This window comes from Herpailurus yagouaroundi, unplaced genomic scaffold (assembly GCF_014898765.1).
Source record: "Herpailurus yagouaroundi ecotype Mexico unplaced genomic scaffold, PumYag 188, whole genome shotgun sequence".
NCBI lineage: Eukaryota > Metazoa > Chordata > Mammalia > Carnivora > Felidae > Herpailurus > Herpailurus yagouaroundi.
The window spans coordinates 40,295,486-40,320,711 of NW_024412419.1; the positions used below are offsets into that span (position 1 = coordinate 40,295,486).

The 25,226-nt window shown below is 40.9% G+C and overlaps 2 protein-coding genes and 1 long non-coding RNA gene across 4 annotated transcripts in view; 2 read left to right on the forward strand and 1 right to left on the reverse strand.

Moving 5' to 3' along the window:
• Window positions 1-2,631, forward strand: part of LOC121044500 (uncharacterized) — an 18,276-nt gene extending 15,645 nt beyond the window's left edge. The window contains exon 3 of the long non-coding RNA XR_005797326.1: window positions 2,620-2,631. This is a non-coding gene — a long non-coding RNA (uncharacterized LOC121044500). The remainder of the gene's footprint in view (window positions 1-2,619) is intronic.
• Window positions 1-13,834, reverse strand: part of PTCD3 (pentatricopeptide repeat domain 3) — a 27,697-nt gene extending 13,863 nt beyond the window's left edge. For both annotated transcript variants that reach the window (XM_040496853.1, XM_040496854.1), the window contains exons 1-8: window positions 13,702-13,834; window positions 11,718-11,770; window positions 11,559-11,595; window positions 9,370-9,415; window positions 5,494-5,562; window positions 4,916-5,020; window positions 2,831-2,954; window positions 923-1,038 (exon numbers count right to left, since the gene is read on the reverse strand). In XM_040496853.1, the coding sequence (XP_040352787.1) occupies window positions 923-1,038; window positions 2,831-2,954; window positions 4,916-5,020; window positions 5,494-5,562; window positions 9,370-9,415; window positions 11,559-11,595; window positions 11,718-11,770; window positions 13,702-13,802 (651 nt within the window). In that variant the 5' untranslated portion in view covers window positions 13,803-13,834. The remainder of the gene's footprint in view (window positions 1-922; window positions 1,039-2,830; window positions 2,955-4,915; window positions 5,021-5,493; window positions 5,563-9,369; window positions 9,416-11,558; window positions 11,596-11,717; window positions 11,771-13,701) is intronic.
• A 309-nt stretch (window positions 13,835-14,143) lies between these two features.
• The window catches only part of POLR1A (RNA polymerase I subunit A), a 75,514-nt gene continuing 64,431 nt past the window's right edge, over window positions 14,144-25,226 (forward strand). The window contains exons 1-6 of the mRNA XM_040496846.1: window positions 14,144-14,336; window positions 16,993-17,197; window positions 18,313-18,462; window positions 21,193-21,300; window positions 22,340-22,425; window positions 22,546-22,649. Of these exons, the coding sequence (XP_040352780.1) occupies window positions 14,260-14,336; window positions 16,993-17,197; window positions 18,313-18,462; window positions 21,193-21,300; window positions 22,340-22,425; window positions 22,546-22,649 (730 nt within the window). The 5' untranslated portion in view covers window positions 14,144-14,259. The remainder of the gene's footprint in view (window positions 14,337-16,992; window positions 17,198-18,312; window positions 18,463-21,192; window positions 21,301-22,339; window positions 22,426-22,545; window positions 22,650-25,226) is intronic.

The following is a 25,226-nucleotide window of genomic DNA, read 5'->3' on the forward strand; positions in this document are numbered from 1 at the left end:
GAAATACAGATCCAACAGAAGGTGAAGGAAAACTCCACTAAATGTTCATTTAAAAAATTGATAATTCCTAAAGCGTAAATCAGTTCACTTAGAGATGCAAAGTAAAGCTGGCCCTTAAAGCAAGAAATGACAGCCTGGAGAAGAGATAAAGTCATTACCCTGTACAGCCTAGCCCAGAGGGAGAAACTGGAAAGCCAAACAACAGAGCCTGGCTTGATCTGGCTGTATCTGGCTTGGCCCACATAGAAATATTGTTCATTAGGTAAAAGCAAGAAAGGACATGTCCGGGTATGGGATCTAATGTCTAACACTAATTCAACGCACAATACCACAGTTCAGTCACATGCTATTGGACATCCAGCCTGTGTTCCACATTTTTGCAATTTTAAGTATGAATACATTATAAAAATGAGGTATATAATCTCTGTGCACAGGACCCAGGGGTGCCCTTGGGATCTTTTTCCAGAAGTAAAACTCTTGGGTTGAGAAGTCAGATAGGACTATCAACAGGCCAGCCCTTGGCACAATCCTGTTCTATATACCCCCAGCATATATGCTCACTATATGCCCACATATGTTTGCATTTTTGAGGGGACTGGGATCAGGGGGTCTTTCCCTGTTCCTTACACATCATGTGGTCACTGTACGTAACAGTAAAAGAGGGGCTTCCTAAACATTTCTGGTCAAAGCTTTAGCTGCATGCGGAAGGCAAGGTCAAAATATTTTTAAGAAGGGAACCGAAATTAAAATAATTGTTTAAATATTTCTTCCTCCATACCACTTTTTATCAAAGCTAGTATACCACATCACATCTCAGAACAAATCTCTACTATCCTAACACATAAGGCATAAGAACTTGCCTCACTTTGACATGAAATTACTACCAAAAGAAATTTTAAGAATCACTGCCAAAAGCCATTACCAATTCTTCTGATTTTTCACTTTGATGAAAATGATTATCAGCTGAAGGCTCTTGGTCACCATAATAACACAACAAATCCAAGAGACTATTACTTGTTTCCAGAGATACAGCAGTTCCTGTGGGTAGAAGAAAAAGGGGGAAAAAACTTTAAAACATCAAAGAACTAAAGCTCACTGGATTAAAATTCTTCACTTTCTATAACCTGTGACTTTCTTGCCTACGTATATAGTGGCAACCACCATCCTAAGAATGCATGAGTATGCACTCCACATCAACTCAAACACCTGGAGTGATGCAGACAGGGACACCATCCCTACTGTGTGATCTGACATGAGAGACTAAAACACAAGACAAAGCCTGACCTTTGTGTGTGCTCACTTATTTTACATACTCGTCTCTCCAGAGAAACTAGCTCATGGTTTTAACTACGGTCTCCAAACTGAACACTCTGCAAATTACTGCCACTTAGTTCCCCTGGTTCAGTTCCATTTTTACAAATGCAAGCAAAACTATTCCGCTTGGATCCAGGCCCTCACTGGAATACCTGCCTAGAAATACTAGCCTAAATGTTCAATAATAGCTTTTAAAAAAACTCAAAAACATGCTTTCATCTTGACACTAAGAAAAAAAGGGAAAAAGTATGAAATAGAGTATTTTAAAAGTACCCTCATTTTCCTAAAGAAAATATACTGATATAAAAATGCCCATTAGGAATTTAAAAGTGTAGAAAATAGCAGAGTGGAGAGAACCGAGGCTATGAAGGGTAAATGGATTGGATTTTACTATCTCAGAACTGTATATCCCTGAAAAATTACCTAATAATGTTTCCTTTATAGAATTATTATAAAACACAGCAACTCCTAAGATGTTATAGAATTAAATTAAGCATGTGAAATGCCCAGCAAAGTGTTTGGTACTTATTAGGGGCTTGATAGTAAAACTTCATCTAATCCATCCCATGGCATATTGGCTTGTTCTGTTACTCTGAGCTGTGGGTCTGACACACTGTCTTTACTGAATGTCTGCATGTGCCCATTCCACAGTGTATAAAACTAGAGGAAAACAGGCCTGGGCACCAAGAACTTCACTTACCAGACATTTATCATATTCAACAAGCAGAGGGAAAAGGCTCCCTAAATTATAACGTGCATCAGCAATTCATCCGTACATCCAATGCCACAGCAGGCTACACACCAGAACTCTCAAACACACCTTTCTGCAAATGTTTCTTGTTGTGTTCAAGAATGTACTGAGCAATTCAACTCAGTTTCGATCTCTTCTATGTCTGGTTGGTTTTTATCCTCAATCACTGAACAACATCCTGAAGCCCATAAACTTACAATGCTGCTGCCTTTGATGTTATTATAGGTACATTCTCCTGGTAGTTTACAAGTCATGCATTCTGGATCTATACCACCAGAGGTTCATCCAGATCAAATTCAGAGAGCCAAAATTTTAGAGACAGAAGTTCTGAGGAACTAAGTGACTTTTCCAAAGCCACAGGGCTAATTAGTGTCAGAGCTAGAATCAATATCCCAATTTAGCGCTTCCTTTTTAAATATTCCTTCCTTGTCTGTTTTATGCCTCCATACATACTTAAAGAGTACAAGAAACCTGAATATGTACATGCCAGAAATTAAAAACAGAAGCCAAGGAAGAATGGCTATACAATTTCCCTACTTGCCAACACAATATAGCCGAAGAGCACAATAAACTAAGTTACAGCTCCATCTCACTTATAATTCAAAAAATAAAGCTAAAGCAGGACTGGAAATATCATTAAACTCTTAAAAACATAAACATCATCAGAGATACTTGTAACTTGTACTCAAAACCAGCACGATCACATAAACCACAGCCCACTTTCAAGCCCATGTTCCTAGAGGTGTTTTAAATGAACTGAGTCACCTGCTTGTAATAGCTGATCGAACATGTCCACCGAAGCTCTGACTTTTTTGAGCTTGATTCTTTCCTTTAAGGCAGCTTCACTTATACCTTCAATCTGAGGTTCAAAGTACTCAGGCATTAAACACTAGGAAAAGAAGATGGCTAATGTTACCACAAACAGCTAAAGGGGAAAGAACTTAGCAGGACTGAACTTTTATCACCAAAACACCAAAATAAAACTTCACCATCCCAATTCATGTTTCATGGACCAGGTACACGTGTACACCTCGTAGGGAATATAACTGAATATATATAGGGAATATAGGGAATTATATAGCTGGGAATATAACTGAAAAAAAGTATCAAAGCCCTCCAATACATAAAACAAGATCATTTAGCTATCTCCCAGCTCAGGGAGAATTTTTAAAAGCACCCCAAAATAAATATTTAATCCATATCTGAAGAATCCTGTTTCCAACTTCCCCAACTTCAAGTTGAACCTCTGTCCTCTACTGAAATCACCCTTTCTTCTTTCTTCCCGACCTTGTTTAAAACTGTCAGGGTACTGAGGTGCCTGGGTCGCTCAGTCAGTTGAGTGCCCAACTCTGATTTTGGTTCAGGTCATGATCTCAGGGTCATGGGATCGAGCCCCGTGTTGGACTCCATGCTGAGCAACAGGTCTGCTTAAGATTTTCTTTCCCCCTCTCCCCCACTCGCGGTCTCTCTCTAAAAAAGTAAGTGTCACAGTACACCTGGTTTGCAGAGGCAGAAATCTTTCATCCCTGATGCTGCTTCTACTCTATAAACATTCACTATCACCAAAGTATGTTGGTTGTACCTCACTCACTAGTTTATTTTAATACTTCTTGAATGCTGACGATTTCATGCCAGGCATGAAGCTAGGCATTGGAGACACAGAGATGAAAGTAATTCTCTGCCTTTAAGGTTCTCCCAATCTAATGAAGAAAGAAATAATTACAGTGCAATGTGATGGTAAATGATGGGAGATCTCAGAGGTATAAGAGTGCTGCCTGCCAGGGAGGCAGGGACCCATGGAAGGCTTCAAGTCAAAGTGAGCTAAAAAGCACAGAAACGTTAACTGCTAGTTAAACACACGGGGAAAGGTTGGGCCAGGATTTCAGCATTTTTACCTATACAATCGCAATGACCTCCTAATATGTCACTAGGAGTTGCTGCTGGAGAAGCAGGAGGGTTGTGTGTGGGTGCATGTGTTTAGGGAAGAAAGCTGTTTGGGACAGGAGTCTGAGGTTACTATTTCCACTAATAAACCCAGGAGGGCAGAGGCACATCTGCTCCCCTCACCACTGTGACAACAGCACACAACACACCCTCCACAATGCTCACTCTTTAGGACTACAGAACAAAGAGGTAGTTGGAAATACAATTCGGAGTTCAAAGAAAAAGGCAGAAGGTTTACTCTGAAGAGGAACCAGGACACTACAGTATCAAAGTGGAGGGATCTGGGCCAGATATACAAGAATGGGATGTAAGGGCCACTGAAGCAGGAAGACTGCAGACAGGAATAAGAAAATGGCTGAGCATGGAAACCGAAGACGACGTCAGCACTTAAGGCGGGGGGGGAGGGGGGGGGCGGGGGCATAGAAAAGCTACTGAAGGAAACTGAAAAGGAACAGTCACAGAGATAAAGATCTAAGATTCTGGTGTCACAGTAGCCAAACAGGGAAAACAGGATGGGGAACAAACACATACAGGAGCTTAAAAAAAAAAAAAAGATTATTGTGAGCAAAGATAACTGTACTCATCACAGGGGCACCTGGGTGTCTCAGTCTGTTGAGAGTCCAACTCTTGGTTTCGGCTCGGGTCACAACCTCACCGTTTGTGAGTTCAAACTCCCTGTCAGGCTCTGCACTAACAATGTCAAGCCTGCTTAGGATTCTTTACTTCTCTCTCTGCCTCTCCCCTGCCTCTCTCTCTTTCAAAATACATAAAAACATAATTAACTAACTAAATACTTCACCTGAATACTGAGGACATTCAAATGGCTACTCAAAAGCAGCTATGAAAACTTGGTTTAACTTGTATCTACATAGTATTAACTGAAAAATCACAATTACCTCTCCTTACCGGTATATGAGGTTCAGCTGTGTCCTTCTGAAAATATTTGGGATATGAATTAATAATAAACTTTGCTGCATTCTCTCCAGATTTCTTTGCCAATAAAAATGAACGCTATAAAAAAAAAAAAAAAAAGAATCAGATAGAAATTGGCATTTACATGTAACTTAGACTCAAGATCAAAATTACACCCTCAGGAAGAATTATCTACCCCCTCAAAAAAGAATGCAACAATACAAAGAAACCCAAATACAAGTTAAATCACGTACTATTTCTCTGCTACTGAGTGTGACATTTTAGGTCACATCTTATATACAGCTTGCGGAACATAAAACCAGTGCACTGAAACCAAGTGGACTGTTCCAATGCAAAAGAGCCCTGATTATTAAAACCCAAAACCTTTCCACAGCCCATTTCTAAAACTTTTTTAAAAAGTAGTAAGGGATTCAGAAAGTCTACTGAATTACCTATCAGCATCTGTTAACTTTTCAAAAATTTTTACAAATAAGGTAAATTACATACGCGTGCTTCAACCCAAACAAGCAAGATAAAACATAATGCTAGAAAAGCTACATGGAATTACTCACAGATTCCACGGAGGACGTTGGTATGAGATAAGGATCATCCTGAAATGCATAAGGGGCAGCTGTGGAATCCTGTGAAGACACAGAAGTCTCTTTAGCTAGATTTTCATAAAGATCTGGAGGTTTGATGACCACAAACTCTGTAAAAAACAAGTTTAATTATATATATAACACATGCAGAAGTTTACCTGTGTGTATACAGTGAGAGAAACACTAACACCTATACTGCACTCTCAGCTCTCTAAGACTCGGTTATAATTACATACAACTTGAAGCAAACAATGGCTCAGCCCCCCAGCCCCCCATGACCCCTTAAGATCTGAAGGTGGTCCCAGGAACTACTGCTGTTGTAAACTACAGGTCCTCTGAATTAACTAGCCCGGGCACCAGAGTCAGGCACCAGTTTCCTTCCAAGCACGGCCACTGCCCATCACAGGCCTTCTGCCCTCCACACAGAAGACGCCTCCACGCCCTCTTGGAAGGTGCAGCTTCTGTGCGCTGCCGTCCAAGCTCTGTACGCTTCGTTAAACTGCTCTAGGTAGAACCTGGAGCAAAATAATCTCTTCAGTACCACTCACTGAAAACTGCCCCCAAAGTACTTTCTCTATTCTCTCTTCTCCCCTGCAGTCTCCTTTCCTGGGCCTTCTGGGACCTCTGTTCCACAGGAAAACCCTATATCCAGAATCTCTCCTCATGGTGCCCTTGAGGTACTGTCTTACTGACTTGGCCTCTCCAAGGGTGACCCTCCCTGCAGCTCTCAGGGCAAGGCTGCTCACAGCTAGGGCACAGAGGCTATATCTTTTTGGCGTCTCAGCTTCCCGCTGCCCCTTTCAAAACCCATATCGCTTCATACTCATTAGAGGCTCATTTCATCTGGTTACACCACTCTACTAACATGAGGCAGTCACGTGAGGGTAAACCAGCGGTAGCAGTTCCAGGTTAGCTGCCCTGGACTACGTATGTACTCCCTGATTATACTCAAACTGGTGCCTAGCTCTGGTTCTGATCCTCCACACCACCCTTCTTAGATTCCTATTTAGGGCCTCTAGTTTTGGTGACACGCTCTAGTTGTTCTAACTTTTACTAGACTTATCCTTCCTATTTACTTCCCAATCTTCCTCCCTCAACAATTTCCAAGTCCTTCACAATCCGTGAAAAACAACTCCACTCTGGCCTTGTAGTTCAGATGACTGGAACCAAATTTAACCCCACACTGCACTTGCCTGAAGCTACACCCTCCTGTCACCTCTATCTCAGTGAACAGTACTGACCATGCTTAAGTTCAACCTGTAGATCCTGTCCCATTACTTCCATTCAACTAACCTATCATCAGATCCAACCAACGCTAGTTCTTTAACATCCCCTTACCTGTCCCTTTATCAACATCCCCTTATCATCCCCTTTAACTGTCCCTTATCCCAACTGTCATGGCCACAGTTCAGTGCTCTCACTCTCTCCCTGTCTAGGAGCCGTGCGAGGAAAGGGTCTCTATTCTTCACCCGGCACAGCACCTGGTCAGCATCACAAGGGTGGAACAGGTGGTTACTGAATGAATACCCTGGACTTCAAGGGCCCAAATGCAGACAAATCAGAAAGCTGCACACATAATTCTACAACTTCTTTGACTTGAAGGCCATTTTCATTAAAAAACTGAGAACAGTTGGGAATGCAAGCTGGTGCAGCCACTCTGGAGAACAGTATGGAGGTTCCTCAAAAAATTAAAACTAGAACTACCCTACAACCCAGCAATTGCACTGCTAGGTATTTACCCAAAGGATACAGGTGTGCTGTTTTGAAGGGGCACATGCACCCCAATGTTTATAGCAGCGCTACTGACAATAACCAAAGTATGGAAAGAGCCCAAATATCCACCGAGGGATGAATCAATAAAGAAGATGTGGTACACATATACAATGGAGTATTACTCGGCAATCAAAAAGAATGAAATCTTGCCATTTGCAACTACGTGGATAGAACGGGAGGATATTATGCTAAGTGAAATTAGTCAGAGAAAGACAAAAATCATGACTTCACTCATATGAGGACTTTAAGAGACAAAACAGATGAACATAAGGGAAGGGGAACAAAAGTAATATAAAAACAGGGAAGGGGACAAAACAGAAGAGACTCATAGATATAGAGAACAAACTGAGGGTTGCTGGAGGGGTTGTGGGAAGGGGGATGGGCTAAATGGCTAAGGGGCACTAAGGAATCTATTCCTGAAATCATTGTTCCACTATATGCTAACTAGTTTGGATGTAAATTTAAAAAATTAAAAAATTAAATAAAAAAAAAGAAAAAAAATACACATAATTACAAAAAAAAAAACAGAACAAAATTGAGAACAGTCTCAAAGGACCATTTCTCTAGTTCACATTTCAAGTGCCTACCTAGGGATAAATGATGCTAGTATGGAGATACAGTATTTTAAAAATTTTTTAATGTTTATTTTTGAGAGAGAGACACAGAGCACAAGCGAGGGAAGGGAAGAGAGAGAGAGGTAGACACAGAATCTGAAACAGGCTCCAGGCTCTGAGCTATTATTAGCACACAGCCCAATGGGAGCTTAAACTCATGAACTGTGAGATCATGACCTGAGCTGAAGTTGGATGCTTAACCAACTGAGCCACTCAGACACCCCTGGAGATGCAGTATTTTAAGAATCCCTTCTGAGAAACTGTTAGGATATATTAGTGCATATTTAGCCCAACACTCCTTAAGTTTAACATCTACAATGGAAAACAATCCCGGAAGTCTGTGATAACGGCCTTAAAGAGGATCAGTATCCTCACAGGTATCGTGGTAGCTAATTAATTATTTCAGACATTGTCCCCATAGTTGAAATTAAAAGTATAGTTTCCTGCTAATGAAAAATACAATCAGAAAGTTTCTCAGGGTTGGCAATTTGAGTCCCAAGTTGGGTACACAGATTATGTTCTGAGGCATTTACCAAGGTTTCAGTTTATCTATCAGACTACAAACTCTATTCTTGAATTGTCAAGAGAAAGTTATTGAAAAATATTTCACTAATAACAGCTAGCATTTACTGAGTACTCCTTTGTGCTAGGCACTGTCCTATTCCTGTCACATGTACTAGCTTATTTCTCACTAAAACCTTGAGGTTTGATGCTATCATTAATCCCCATTTTATAGATATGCATGTGGAAACATCGAGAGATAAAGTAACTTTTTAGTGCAGATCACAAAGCTAACTGCTCAGCTCTGAAACTCCAGGATGCGCACGGTCAATCCCTGCGTTATTTCTAGCATAGTAGATACACTACTGCTCAAAACTGGTCGCCAGATCACTTGCGTTACAGTATCCCACCCAAACCATCCCCCAGGACCATGCATTATAGCAAACTCTTCAGGGGATTCAGTTTAAACATTATTGGTCTAAGATAAAAACACGGAATTTGGAGATAAAAGACATGGAACTAAGTCAAGTACTTAACTTCCTAACCAATGTGTAGCCAGTCCCTTTAAGACCTTTAGTTTTGGGGTGACTAGGTGGCTCAGTCAGTTAAGTGTCCAATTCTTAATCTCAGCTCAGGTCATATCTCATGGTTCACGGGATTTAGCCCCTCATCAGGCTCTACACTGACAGCATGGAGTCTGCTTGGGATTCCCTCTCCTTCTTTCTCTGCCTCTCCCACACACGTGCTCTCTCTAAATAAACTTAAAAACACACACAAAAAAAACAAAACGAAACCATCCCAAACCTTTAGTTTCCACACCTGTCACATGAAGGGAGTGGCTTAGATTATTTCCAATAAACTTTCAAGATTCACAACAGTTTAATCATGAATAATGAAGAGGTATGAATACTAAATGTATAATTAACTGAGTTGGGTACAAAAACCTAAAACTCCTACTTACCCTATTCACTGTGGATGCAAGTGCTTGAAGAACAGCCACTTTATCCCTAAGAACAAGAATCACAAGTTAACCCATGTCAGGATTTTCACACCTACAAAGTGAACAAGTGATTCAATTCTCAGAATGGATTGGCCAGTAAAAAAAAGTTCAGATCTCAACTAAAGCCAGTTCTTATTTCTTAAGATCACTAGAATAACAAGTTAGAAAATGAGAAAACTGGAGCGCCTGGGTGGCTCAGTCGGTTAAGTGTCAGACTTCGGCTCAGGTCATGATCTCACGGTTCATGAGTTCAAGCCCCAGGTAGGGCTCCGTGCTGACAGCTCAGAGCCTGGAGCCTGCTTCACATTCTGTGTCTCCCTCTCTCTCTGCCCACTCGCAGTCCGTCTCTCTCTCAAAATAAATAAACATGAAAAAAAAAAAAAAAGAAAACTGCCTAGTTATTTTGTCTAAAGGTGATTAGTACATGTTCCTACTGTACTTTGCCTACCCTCTCTGGCATGGTCCCCCCTACCATCACCAAGGGCTAGCAATCTCCACCCTCATCTCAAAAAATTCTCTATATCTATCGTGAACCTTGCCTCCTATCCATTTTCTTTCTTTCTTTTTTTTTTTTTTTGGATTTTATTTTTAAGTTATCTCTACACCCAATGTGTGGCTCAAAATTATATCTATCCTGAACCGTGCCTCCTGCTATCCGTTCTCCTATGTATGTGTGTGTCTGTGTGTGTTTTTAAAGATTTTAAAGTAATCTCTACACCCAATGTGGGGCTCAAACTCACAATCCCAAGATAGGGTCAAATGCTCTACTGACCGAGTGAGCCAGGAGCCCCATTTTCCTATGCATTCTTATTGCAGTTTTCTGGGCTACTCTTGCCTCTTTTATCTCAATTGGTGGCTCTTAACTCAAGTATATATGAGAATAAATCACAAACTATACTCTGGACTTCCTAAACCAAATTCTCCAAGTTCCATGGAGAACTGTCACATGCAGTCTTGCTGAATTCCCAGATGTTTCTGATGTACTCTTCTGATTTAGAAACTCTCAACTATACAGCCTTTATAAAAATTTCAGGCTAGCTGTCTGCTGTTCTATGCGTAGAGACCCTAACTACTGGAAGAGATTTCAGTGGAATAGACAAACCTAGATAATTTAATTTCAAATTTATTTTTACTCCTGTTACATTTTATATGTTTTATTTCCAAAAAGGAAGAGTAAATTTAGTAAACCAAAAGTTACCTTTCAAAACAAAGTTTAACCTAACATTCATTACAAGTTAGCTATAAAACAACATACAGGAAATTTTATATTACATCAAGACTGAATAATTCCTTGACATATACGATATCACTGGGGTTCTATCCATTTTTTAACATCACATTTATGTAATCTCATGGAGACAAAGACATTCTCTCATGTCTTAGCATTCTCTAACTAAAGCTTTCATTAGACTATATGGCTTACCAAGTGAATACATCGTCCTAGCATACTGAACAGTCAAAAAAAAAAACACACAAAAAAACAAAAAAAAATGACATTCAGATTACTCATTAGTTCTCTTTTCAAAAAAGGGTTATTTAAAAAAGCAAACTTAATGAATACATTATCCCTAAAAAATAAATTAAAACATTACAGATTATGATATCAACTTGTGACTCCCTCTTACTCCACTGTGAGTCTGGTATTTGTTTTTTGTTTTTTTTATAAGATTTTATTTTTAAGAAATCTCTACACCCAATGTGGAGTTTGAACTTACAAGCCTGAGATCAAGGATCTTTCTAGTGAGGTAAAAAAAAAAAAAGCTAAATTCTGGAGTCCACACTATTTTATTTTCCTTCCTTAAAGACCGCAAGAGTAATACTTCTGTCCAGTCTCCCAAACATGTAAAACTTTCGTAAAAGAGAAAGAAAAAAAAAAAGGAAAGAAATTATTCTAATAACGATGCTCATAATTAACTATTATGTAACTATTAACCCAACTTAGTTCAGGTCTTTTAACCCTATTTAAATTTTACGCCCCATTCATTCACTACCCTCCACCTTCCTCTTTAAGTTCTTTCCAACTCCCAAGTTTTCCTCCCATCAGCTGTTCTGTCCCCCAAAATGCTCTCTCTACTCTCTGTCATTGGCTCCTTACCTTCAAATGTTTTGCACTCAACTCCTTGCTGAATGAACACTGACTGAATACTCACCAAGTTTTCTTTTTTGGAATGACCACTTCTTCGATCCCTTAATTTGAAAAATAAAACAAATCAATTTCCCAATACTACTACTACTACTACTACTACTACTACAAATTAGTGCAATAATTTAACATAGAAATGAAATTATTTCAATATATTTTTGTATACCTGTTACATTAGCTCCTTCAATCTTTGGGAGGGTTGCACTTCCAGAATAAAATCTACAAAAAATAAAAGCCCTGTAACTGGTACTCATTAATGAAGTTCCCACCTCCTTCCACCAATGTGCATTTTGAACCCAAATTTTCCAATTGTCATGGGTCCAAATGACTGCATAATTCATGTCAATGCACACTGAGAAGATATGGCCTGAAGAACATGTTCAAAACCATTACAAAATAGACATATGGACGCAATAATGGTCAACATTTTTAAATCAGGCAATCTTATTAAATAGAATCAGGAAAAAAAAAAATCTCAATAACACCTGAACTGAAGCAGCAAATGTGAAATATAAGGGACTTTTTAAAAAAACCTTTATTTTATTTTGAGAGAAAGAGCGAGCGAGAGCACATGCTCAAGCTGGGGAGAGGCAGAGAGAGAATCCCAAGGAGTCTCTGTGCTAATAGCAGAGTCTGATGTGGGGCTGGATGCCACGAACTGTGAGATCATGACCTGAGCCAAACTCAAGGGTTGAACGCTTAACCAACTTAGCCACCCAGGCGCCCCTGAAATATAAGGGACTTTCAACTTTGGGAATCTGAAACACTGAGGTTAAGAGGAACAATTTAACGAGTCCCTGATTTTATACGAATAACACCCTAATAAGACTATCCCACTTGAAGCAATTATGATAAATTATTAAACTAAGATCACCATGGCCTTTCATCCTACTTCATCCAACAATCAAGAATTTGCCAAATATGTATGTCCTAAATTAAACTTGAAACTGCTATTATTTTTTACACAAAATTTAGAATTACTGACCCATGAGTATTAAAATGTTCTGATCACACTAAGAAATAGTCAAATATCACACAGTAATGGGCACTATTATTGTGTATTCCCTTCCTACATGGGATTGGTACCATTCACAAAACTGCCAAAATGTGATTAAACACAAAGCTACTTCCTCTACTGGAATCTGGTCTCAGGTATCATTCGAAAACAATACTTCTCTGCTGGGGATCAACTTCAGAGGGATAAACTCTCAGAGAGAGTTGGCTATTGCTTTTTCATGAAATTAGGATCTAAGACCACTGTTGTCTTGTGGGTGAATAAAGAGGGAGAGATGCTGCTGTCAGACAAGGGAAATGAGTAGAAAAATGTCAACAGTGGCACTATGAAGAAAAGGACTGCGATTGAATACGAAGGCTTCCACAGTATCAGGTGGGGCGTTTTCTCTTTTTTGAGCAGAGTTGAGTGAAGGTATCGCATATAAAACGTACACTATAGATTACACATCTCACTTACCTCTCACCGTTTTTCAGTTATTACGAGGTCCACTCTACAAAAAACTTGTCTATTATCCCACTCAAGAAATGGCAAACACGGAATCCAAAATTGGGCTTTTCCCAACTTTCCATTACAAGTTACTCTATTTCCACTACACCACTACTTGTATTTAGTGAAAAGTATTAAATACGTATTCCAAGGTATAACAATCACAGCAACCCAAAGACTGTACTCACATCTTTTAGATTTCCCTGCGTTTTTGAAGACCTGGATAATTTCTTAGGCCAATCATCCCCATAACATCCAGCACACAGTGGCCCTCATAAACTGCTTTAATTTGGGAAAAATCTTCAGAGTTCCCCTATTTGGTGAAAATAAAGGACGCATAATTTCCTATTTTTAAAACTTGGGAGGGGTTGCTATAGCACATTCAAACGTAAGCTCCACGACCACAGGGTAAGCCTACCAACCAAGAAGTAACATCGTACCAAAGTAGTCTGGGGCCCTTTTCCAGGACTCCAGCTACCCGCCCCTGGTTAAGCACATGGCCGCGAAACCGCGCATGCGCAACCCACTCCATCGTCCCTAGCTCCACAGCTCTTAGGGAAAAGCTGATACACAGGACGAGGTTGGCCGGGGCGAGGGCGGGGGGGGGGGGGGGGCGGTCTTTCTCTTGGGTTTCCCAAGCGTCTCTTACCTGCTGGGGGCCTTTCCACACAGACCCGTCCACTGGCCCGTCAGCATCAGGCAAAGCCTGCAGCGGACACCGACACAGCGACCCGACGCTACCGCCGCCATCTTTAGTTTTTTTCGCGTAGCATTCTGGGAAAGTGTGACCTTCAGGATCACCCCAAGGCGGGGGCAGGGAATAGCTCGGCTATTGGCTGAGACGGAACAAGACAAAATCAATCAAGAAATAGGTTAAAAGCTCGTGGTTTGAAAGACTTTGTTACGGAAGTTAAAAGATCAAAATGCCTCGCTTTCCTCGGAGAAACTTTCCAAAACGATTATTTTAGTGACCTATTTCTTCGCTATTTTCAAACTAAGAGGGTGAGTAAATGAGCGAAAGTCGTCAAATTACTTCCCCCCCTACCGTGAAAGTGGTCTCGTCCACGTAAATCTCATTCCAGCGAGCTTTTCTCGCGCGTAAGCGGAATGTAAATCACATGGTGGCTGCGGGCTTTAGGTTGAGTTAAGTTGCCCGTGGTCATTAGAATCTCTCTCTGGGTGTCAGAACTCGCAGCTTACGTGAAGGATGTTGGGCTCGAAGACCATGCCCTGGCGGAGGCTGCAGGGCATTTCCTTCGGGATGTATTCGGCCGACGAGCTCAAGTAAGGAGATGGTGGGGAGGAAGCATGCAGAGCCTGCTTGTTGAGGTTGGCGCCATGAACTACTGTTCCCAAAAGGTCTTGCGCCCAGTTTATCCTCCGAGTCAGTGGTTGTGTGGCGCTTGGCCTTTTGGGACCCGTAGTTCCGGGAACGTCGTGGATTGGCGTGGACTGCCTAGAACCCGGTGGGGCTAGGTTAGAGTTTGCGCTGGGGGGGGATGAAGGTTCCCACATTGCAATGTTCCCATCCATCAGTTTCCTTGGTAATTAGCGTTTGCAGAGTTGCTGTAATGTCCCTGACGTGGTTAAGAACGCAATTTGTCAAAATGATTATCCTTCAAGACTCAGTTTAAGTGACATATTCTCTTTGCTAGGACCCCCTATATTGTCTGCCCAGTTGCTAAATCAAGGGACTCTCTTAAGTCCTCATTTTGATCACCGTAGCATTTGTTGGCCACACCCTCGAAACTTTATTTGCAGGACCTTATTGTTTTTTGGTTCTTTTATTTCTGTGACAAGGAGAATGACTTCTAATGGATACAGGGTTTGTTTTACTACGGATGAAAATGTTCTAAATAGACTAATGGTGATGATTGTACAACTCTGTAGATAAGCTAAAAACCACTGAGCGAACGGTTTAAGAGTTGTGTAGTATGTGAGCTATATCTCAAGGAAACTGTTAAAGAATTTTTAAAACTTTAATGTGAGGGGCGCCAGGGTGGTTCAATTGGTTGAGCCTCCAATTTTGGCTTGGGTCATGATCTCTCAGTTCTTGAGTTCGGCCCACTGTTGGGCTCTGTGCTGACAGCTGGGAGCCTGGAGTCTTCTTTGAATTCTGTGTGTCCCTCTCTCTCTCTGACCGTTCCCTGCTCACGCTGTGTCTCTCTCTCTTTCAAAAAAAATTTTTTTTTTACTTTTAAAAAAAGCTTTAATGTGAAAAATGACAAAAGGTAAATTGTAAACTGAGAAAAATATTTGCCACCATTATAGTAAAAGATTAAGGTCCTTGTGTAAGGAGCTCGTGACAATAATGAAACCATTAAGATTTTAATTAAAAGTAAAGGACTAAAGCAGTTTAAAAGAAATATTGTAATAAAAAATTAAAATGGAGCACCTGGGTGGCTCGGCTGGTTAAGCATCTGACTCTTGGTTTCTGCTCAGGTCCTGATCTCATGGTTCATGGGTTCAAGCCCTGAGTTGGGCTCCACAGTGTGGATCCTGTTTGGGATTCTCTCTCCCTCTATGCCCCTCCCCTGCTCATGCTCTCTCTGTCTCAAAATAAATATATAAGCTTTAATGTATGGTGGAGTAGCATTTTTTCACCTGAAATTTGGAAAGTTTTTTTTTTTTTTTTTTTTTTTAAGTAGATTCCACGCCCAATGTGGGCCTCGAATTCAGGACCCTGCGATCAGGAGTTCATGCTCTACTGACTGAGCCAGCCAGGTGCCCCTGGAAAGATTAAGTGCTAAGATTCAGCGCTAGTTAAGACTGGCAATCTACGATTAACCCACCTTTTCTAGAATGCAAGGTAGCAGAATATGTCAGTAGTTTCAAACATTTTGTACCCTTTGATTCAGGGATTCCAGTTCACTGAGGAAATAATTATATTCCTAGGACATGATTAGAAGTTTGAAGTATCCTGTGTAAATCTTTATGCAGATAGGTTTTGTAAGCCTACTTACAATAGAGCTTGGTTAAATGAATTATTAATTGCTACATAATGAAAGATTTTATAGCCCTTAAGAATTATGTTTCCAAAGAATTTTATTGATCTAAAAATACTCATTTAATGCTAAATAATAACAGTGTTTTTTGTTTTTTGGTTTTTTTTTTAGGTTGTGAGATTTGGATAACTGTCTTTATTTCCAAAGTCAAAAAAAATTTATAAAGCGAACTTGGCATGAATGTACTTTGGTAAAAGTAGTTAGGAGTTCTGTGGGAGCCCCCTTTAAACCAAACACAAAATACTGTGATGAAACTTTTAGTGAACTTAGTATAACTTTTAGGCTGACTTAAGTGAACTTTTAGTATAACTTAGGTTATACTTCTCAAGGGTCTGCATATTTGTGTTTAATTTCAATTTACTACTTCTGCATATGGGAATTATCGGGTTATCTTCTCTTTACTGAACTATGTGGGCTTTGGAGTTAGTTGTGGTCAATATCCTGCCTCTTTCCACCGTGGCCGCCCCCCCCCCCCCCAATCCTGGCTGTGTCACCTGGATTAAATCACCTAACTGTTCTGAACTGCAGTTTTCTCCTCTGAAAAATGCATATAGTGATGCTCATCTCACAGGGGTGAAGTCAGACTAAATGCTGCTTGTAAAGCATTTAGCATGTGGTAAGGCACTTAACTACTTTCTGTAAATATTCCCCATTGTACTCCGCAAGATTTGCACTAAATCTGTTTTTTACATATTTTACCACTCTTACCTATTCAGCACATAGTTATTGAGCACATGCAGTGTGCAGGCTCTGTGCTAAGTGCTGAGCTACAGTGGTGAGCAAGGCATACACAGATTCTGCCCTCTGAAGCTGTCAGCATGTCTGAGGAAATAAATGTGGAATCATCATTTAGCTATGAAGTGCCAAAAAAAAAAAAAAAAAATTTGAGAAGATGGGTAACCTTCATTTTCCCTTGGTCTTTTTTATTTCCTTAGGAAATTAAGCGTTAAGTCCATTACGAACCCTCGTTACCTGGACAGCCTGGGAAACCCATCAGTGAACGGCCTGTACGATTTAGCTTTGGGCCCTGCGGATTCCAAAGAGGTGTGCTCCACCTGTGTGCAGGACTTCAACAGCTGCCCTGGCCACCTGGGCCACATTGAGCTTCCGCTTACAGTGTATAACCCTCTCCTCTTTGATGTACGTTCTGCCCTGGGCTGCCCTGTACATGTGGGTCTCAGAGCTGCTGGTGGGATTTGTGAGGGGCACTCCTGGCCTCACAAGAGGTGCCTAAAGAGGTTAGCTCCAGACACAGAGTTAAAGTGCTTTTTACCATGAGATTTAAAACCTTAAGGTGCCAAATCCAGTAAATTCAACTTGGCTTGTAGCCCTAACTAAATGAATTTCAGTTTGATTCCAGTTGAAAAGAGCCATAGCCTGTCTCTGTTCACGTAGGAGGAAAAAGCATTTGAATTCATCCCCTACACTTTGATTCAGGGGCTTCATGCCCTTCAGAAATCCAGGCAGAATCTCCCTGGCAGTAGGAAAACTTTGGAGTTCTCCAGGCCTCCCTGAGCTCTTCTGATGGATTTGTAAGCTCTTGCTTGGTTGCAAGGTGAGCAAAGCCCAGAAGACCAGACAGTGAGTTAAGAATGAAGCTCTTGTCTAGAGTCCTATTTGTGTATTTTCAGCTTTTTATGTCAGTTAGCCTAGCCTCCAGGATTTGTTTCAAACTCTACAGATGACAGTATATGTGTTGTTTTTTTGGTCTGTTAGTTGTATTGAGGAAAGAGAATCGTCTTAGTTAAATGCAGTGTTTAGTTAAATGCCAAATATTTAACTAAACTTCTAGTAACTAAACTATTAAATATTTTATTTATTTTTTTAAATATTTTATTTTTAAGTAATCTCTACACCCAACATGGGGCTTGAACTCACATCCCCAAGATTGAGAGTCACACACTCCACATACTGAGCCAGCCAGGCATCCTGCAAATATTAAATATTTTAAGTTAAATATTTAAATACTGAAATTAGAATTTGGTACTTAGTTAAATAATATGAAGGTAGCTCTCTAACTCAGACCCAAACTAAATTTCAACTTTTAAGGTATTAAAATGAAACCATGAAACAAGAAATAGAGGGGAATATTTATCTAGTTCATAGGGCCACAGAGGCCTTTCCAGGTACATTAGGTGAAGTGGAATTCTCAAAGGAGTAAACTGGCTACCTAACAAAAACTTTAAGTACGTTGAATATTACCTTGTCGAACTGTGTCTCTAATTATCCTGCTTCTTCTTATTCCCTCTCTTCAGAAACTCTACCTGCTGCTCCGGGGCTCCTGTTTAAACTGTCACATGCTGACCTGCCCCCGGGCTGTGATTCACCTCTTAGTCTGCCAGCTGCGAGTTCTGGAAGTCGGGGCCCTACAAGCAGTCTACGAGCTTGAGAGAATTCTGAACAGGGTAGGTGGGGTGGTGGCTGTCGTGGCAGTCAGGCAAGCCGAAGCAGTTCAGAGCATAGCTGTTTGTGTGTTGTCCCTGAGATTCGTCATCATAAGTCACCAGAACGTTTGATCTTTACGTCTTCTCACTAGATACCAACAGCTCAGCGTGAAAACGTGAAGCCGTGAGAGAAATTGACAAAATGTTCATGAAAACAACATCTTAATACCACTTTAGCCATCAGTGAGTTTCATTTCTGAACCTTGGAGCCAGTGGAGGCTTATGCATTATTATGTTTCTTTGGTCTGTTTTAATGTAGGATGTTTTAATGTGGAAAATTGTTTTTCATGATATTGACTTTTTTTGAAGACTTCAGACCCATTGTCTTGTAGGATTTCTTACTCTCTGGATTTGTCTGACTTTTTCCTTACTAGATTCACATTTTGGTGAGAATACAACCTACACCATATGGGGATGCTTTGTGTCATTTCAGGGGGCACATACTGTCAGGTTGTTTTATTATTGGTAATGCTGAGTTTGATTACTTGGATCACAGGGGAACCACCAAATCTATCACAGAGACATTTTTCTCTTCATTAGAAAAAAATCCTTCAGATTTTCTGGTGCTATTATAAGTATCTTATGTAAAATTCATTTTCTGTCTCTAGATCAAAAATACTAGATTTTTTTTTTTTTTTTTTTTTTTTTTATGAAACCACCTGGCAGAAGTGTATCATTCTAAATGATTTACCTATAAATTCTTGTTGGTTTTCAACATAATCCTATCATCTGGGAATCTTGGCAGTTTTGTTTCTTTCTAGTCCTTACATGTTCTATTTCTTTTTCTTTATTTTGGTGGCTAGGAGCCACACTGCTGTGTTGAAGGGATAGCAGCCATCCTTGTCTTGTTTCTTGTCACAAGGGAAACCTTTTACCTTTCCTTTCGACTTCCCTTTCCCGAATAATTCAGTCTTAAAGACGTTAGGTGGGCAGAGCTTCTACACAGACCTGTGGCCTTATGTCAGAGCCCAAGCTTGATGAGACAGGCATTCAAGGGGAGAACATACCTGCATATGTGGGCAGCCCGACATGGAATATCAGAGGTCACATAGGGTGAGGAAGATGTTCATTTAAGGATAAAAGCTCAGCATAGTATGCAAGTGTGCAAGTCAAGTCATAAGGTACCCATCCTGGATGGCCCAGTGAGGGATGTGAGCACCTACATAGGATGAGGAGGGTTCCACAAGGAGGGGGGCTTAGAGTGGGGTGCTCTCGAGTGAGAGCCATACATGGGAGGGGTGGCAGCCTTGTTGGGAGAGGGTTTACATACAGGAAGATTGATCCGTAAGTACATATTTTAAGGATAAGGTAGGCCAGACTTCATACTATTAGAGAAGGGAGTTACGGATACATGAAAGAGAAAAGGCCCAGAATTAATCCTGTGGTATTGGACTGGAATTGGAAGTTTGATTTGATTCAGTACATAACGCATACATGTGCACACGTAAGCACACATGACTTCCAGGGAACAAAGCCAAAAAAGTTAATCCAAAGTCACATATGTCCTAGAGAGAGAAGGATTTTCTTAAAACTTTACTCAGAGTGAGTTCTATTTTTTCTAGATATTTGTCCATTTCATCGAAAATTTCAGATCTTTTGGCATAAAATTATTCATGATGATTACTATCTTAAAAATTTTTCTTTAGTAAACCATACACACAGAAATGCATTAATCATACAGTCTAACAAATAGTTACAAAGTACCATCACCCATATAGTCACCTTCATTGTCAAGTTACTGTCCAAGTCCCCCACCTCATCTCTTTCCTCTGTCCTTGTGTGCTTGTTTTTGAAAGGTTTTTCTTTTTCTTCGTCTTTTTTTCTTTTCTTTTCTTTTTTTTTTAATAATTAGAAAATTATTGGTGGGAATAATTTGAAGCCTAGGATAGGACTGCCTTTCTCCAGAGAGGATGCCTATTGCTTCTGCCATGTGCACGGTGGCCTGGGACCACCGTAGGCCTCAAAGCTGCAGGCTCCCTAGGCTGCCCAGACATTTGGAATCCAGGCTGCAGTACTGTATCAGGCCCAGTCTGGTTCCTAAGGGTGTAACCCTTTGGGTTCCCAGCTTCCTGTGTTTGTGTGGTGGAATTCTATCCTTGAACTAACTCCAGGCTTTGATTTCTGTCCTCTTCATCCTTTGAGGCCTTCAGAATAAGAAGTTCAAAATGAGTGAGTTGGAAAATGCTCCCAAGGTTAGGACTGCCGTGTTGTACAGCTCCAGGGAGCATCGCAGAAGTGTGTCATTGCCTTCCACAGGGGTCACAACTGCACTGAGGGCCACCCTGGAGCTGGGCAGTGCTGCAGCCCTGCACCAGAGCAAACATGGCCCTGTGCTGTGCGACCTCTTAGATTCCTGGCTTTGCTTCCGTCTGGCAGGTTCCTCACTGTCCTCTCAGCTTTTCAGAGCTTTAAATTTTTTTGGAGTATCGTGTCCTATCTTGGTTCTTTTCAGTTTTCGGTTTGTCTGAATAACCTAGCCTACATTCTCAGAGCCGGATATTCTTTGATTTTTTTATTATTTACTTATTTTAACAGCAGTGTTGCCTTACTGTTTTGTAAATACAACACGGTGTGAAATTTCCTTCCCTTCTCTTCAACTAAACTCTCCCACCCTAGGAGAGGCTGGCCCCACGATGCTGCAGTCAGACGCTTGCTTATTTCAATAGTATGGTTTTCCGCTTTGTTTTTTAGTTTCTAGAAGAAAACGCTGATCCTACTGCCTTCGAAATTCAGGAAGAGTTAGAACGATATACAACCCATATTGTACAGAACAATCTGTTGGGATCCCATGGTGCACATGTAAGTTACCTCTCTCTTTTCCTATAACACTTGGTCTTTGGTATAATTATCATAGTTCTCTCTGCGCTGTAATTTGTATATACTTTTTGCTTCTCAGAGCAGACCTGGATTTGAATCCCAGCTCTGCCTCTTAGAGGCCTGTGACATTGTAAGTTACATTGCTGTCCCTGAGCCTCTGTGTACTCTTGTTTAATGCCTGCCTGCAGGAGTAATGAGAGGATTAGATGAAATTAGGTGGTTTAGGTACAATGTCCAGCAAGGTTGTGAAATACTGTCTCATTTTGAGAGTGGTGTCTGTGTTCTTTTCTTCTTTCTCTCTCTCAAACACTAAACTGTTGCTACCTCCTCACCCACCCCCCGCCCCTACAGCACCTGGGTAAGTATTAATTTGTTCAACAGTTGAACGAATGGCATAGGTAATCAACCTGTACTAATCTTTGAAGTACTAATCTTAGAATCTAGCTCACCTTATGCCCAAATTTCACACCCGAGATTCTGAATAATTGGTCTGGGGTAGAATCCTAGCGAAGTTACAGAAGCTCCCAGGAAAAAGTTTCATTTGCAGCCAGGCTCAGTCCCCTTTATGTAGCTTAACTGTGGATGTGCCTTTCTTAGGACCCTGATGTCCATCTGAGGGAGGCAGCAGGGGTGGTATACTAGCTGCATGCAGAGAGGTTTGTTTTAAATTAACTGGCATTTATTGAGGACTTACTGTATTCCACGGCTCCTCCCCACCCTCCCCCCCCCCCCCCGCCATGATCTCTTAGTAACAGCTTGGTGAGGTAGTCAGTCTTAATCCCACATACGGATGAGGAAATTTAAGCCTTAAAGAAGTCACTCAGTAATTGGTAGAGTTTGGCTATATTAGGGTTCTGTGGAAAATGTTTAAGAGGGTAGCTTACTCCTTTTTTAAAAAAAGGTAAGAATCATAAAATGAATATGTGGTGTAGTGAAATGAAATAGTAAAATGAATCTAGTGAATGAATGAATGTAGTAAAATGAAATAGTACTGCAACGTTTTTTTGCCCTTTCTCAACAGGTGAAAAATGTTTGTGAGAGCAGGAGCAAACTCATTGCTTCCTTCTGGAAGGCACACATGAGTGCTAAGCGATGTCCCCACTGCAAGTGAGTACTGGGCTCTTGTCTCTCCCTTTCCCCAGAAGCCTCTGGCCCGTCACTCACAGCTGTTACTCAGTGTCTTGTTGAGGTTTTTCTCTCCTCAATCACAACCGTTCTCATACATAGGACTGGACGGTCAGTTGTCCGAAAGGAGCACAACAGCAAACTGACCATCACATATCCAGCCATGGTGCACAGGAAAGCTGACCAGAAGGACACAGAGCCCCTGGGTAAGCAGGCTGGGCCCTGGAAGGTCCTTGGACACGTTTCACATGTGGCCATTAGGTGTGTCTCAAACTTTGGGAATACCTGCTCATTACCACGTGTTTCTCACCTGCGTGTTTGTGGCGGGCCAGGAGAGGTGCTGTCCAGGCCTCTTAATGGTTGGAGGGGACCCTGGTTAGTGCTCATCCCTCGCCTCTCATGCAGAACTGACAGGCTGACCTACATTTTGAAGCAGCGCCCCATGGGCTGAATGAGGTTGTCTTGCCTCAGGCGGTCATTTTTCTGGAAGATTTTTGAGGAAGAAGGAATCCACTTGGCAGATATTTAGAATCATTTTATTGTCAACGAAGTGTGGATTTATTTTGAAGTAAAGTGTAAAAAATGTAGGTGAGTTTTACAGGAAAACTGAGCATTCACAGAACATTAATGCCTCCTACAGGCTGCTTCTGGCTGTTTACTCAGATTCTAGGAGTAGAGTGTCTCCTACTCAGCTCTGATCTGCCATTGGAGTACTTGGGTAAACATCTGAGAGACTAGTACTTATACTGTTAACATGGTTTATTTATATAGAAAAATTTTACTTGAGCATAGTTGACACAATGTTGCATTACTTTCAAGTGTTAACTAGTGCTTTGATAAATTTATACATTATGCCATGTTCATGGCAAGTATAGCTACCATCTGTCCCTATACAACGCTGTTACAGTATCATTGGCTGTATGCCCTATGTGTGCTGTCCCTTTTATTACTGTGACTAAACTCATTCCGTAATTGGAAACCTGTATCCTCTTCACCTATTTTGCTCAACCCGCCCCTCCCTTTTGGCAACCATCAGTTCTCCATATTTATAGTTCTGGTACTTCTTGTTTATTCATTTTTGTCTAGATGCCACCTATAAGAAGAAACATATGGTATTTACCTTCCTCAATCTGACTTATTTCACTTAGCCTAATACCCTCTCGGTCTGTTCATGTTGTTGCAAATGGTTCGATTTCCTCCTTTTTATGGCTTCATGATATTCCATTGTATATGTCTTCATCCCATCTTCCTTATCCATTCATCTATAGATGGATACTTCCGTTACTATTATATCTTGGCTATTGTAAACGATGTAATAAACATGGGGGTGAGTATATCTTTTCAAATTTTCTTTTCTTTTTTTTTTTGTTAAATACCTGATAGTGGAATTACTGAGTCATATGGTATTTTTGTTTTTATTTTTTATGTTTTAAAGAGGGAGAGAGTGCACACAAGTCTGCCTGCTTGCAAGCAGGGGAGGGACAGAGGAAGAGGGAGGGAGAGAGTCTTAAGCAAGCTCCACGCTCAGCACAGAGCCTGACACGGGGCTCAGTCTCACAACCGTGCGATCGTGACCTGAGCCGAAATCAGAAGTCAACCAACTGAATCACCGAAGCGCCTGATATTTTTATTTTTAATTTTTAAAGGAACCTCCGTGCTCTTTACCACAGTGATTATAACAATTTACATTTCCACCACCAGTGTACAAGGGTTCTTTTTTCTCTACATCCTTGCCAATACTTGTTATTTCTTGTCTTTTTGTTTTAGCCATTCTGACAGGTGTGAGGTGATAGCTCATTTGTGCTTTCAGTTTGCATTTCCCTGATGAGTGATGTCAAGCATCTTTTATGTATCTGTGGTATCTGTATGTCTTCTGGGTTTTTTTGTAGCCACAGGATTGTTTAAACGTGTTTTTTGTTTTTTCTTTTGAGGTGGTGAAGATTAGATAAGATCTTCCATTTTAAGAACCAAGACCAGTGCTTGCCCCCTGTAGTCGTATAGTTTGTGCTTTATAGATGTTAACTGCTCATTTTTGTGATGCAATCAGTGTGCCTGGATGGAAAAAGCCTAACCTGTGACTGATACTCTGCTATTTATGCTGAGTGGCTTAGAAAGGTCACTTCCTGGAGCTTTGTTTTCAACTCTATATGTGGCAATAACAAAACTTCTTGCCCACAGTTGAGATTTCATAAGTGAAAGTCCATAGCATATTGTTACTAAACCTTATTCCAGAGCTCAAGAATACGGAATAGGCAGGGAAATAAATTCTGTTCTTAGAGATGCATAATCTTTTACATTGAGGACTCTCTGGCAAGGCTTGGAGTAAATAACTATCTTGTCCATTTGGCTGCCATAACAAAAATATCATAGACTGGGTGGCGTATAAACAATAAATGTTTATTTTTCATGGGTTTCAAGGCTAGGAAGTCCAAGATTTTGGTGCTGGCAAATTTGGTGACTGGTGAGGGCCTGTTTCCTCATTGACAGCTGCCTTCTCTCTGTAGCCTCACATGGCAGAAAGGGCCAAGGGAGCTTTCTGGGGTCTTTTCATAAGGTTACCAATCCCAGGCGCCTGGGTGGCTGTCGTTAAGCATCTGACTTCAACTCAGGTCATGAGTTCAAGTCCCACATGGGGTGAGCTCAGGCCCTGCTTTGGGTGAGGACAAGCGCCAGGTGAGCCCCACTTCTCTCTCTCTCTCCCCCCCCCCCCTTGTGGGATTCTCGCTCTCTCTCTGCCCTCACTTACGCCCTCTCTCTCTCTAAAAAAAAAAAAAAAAAAATGG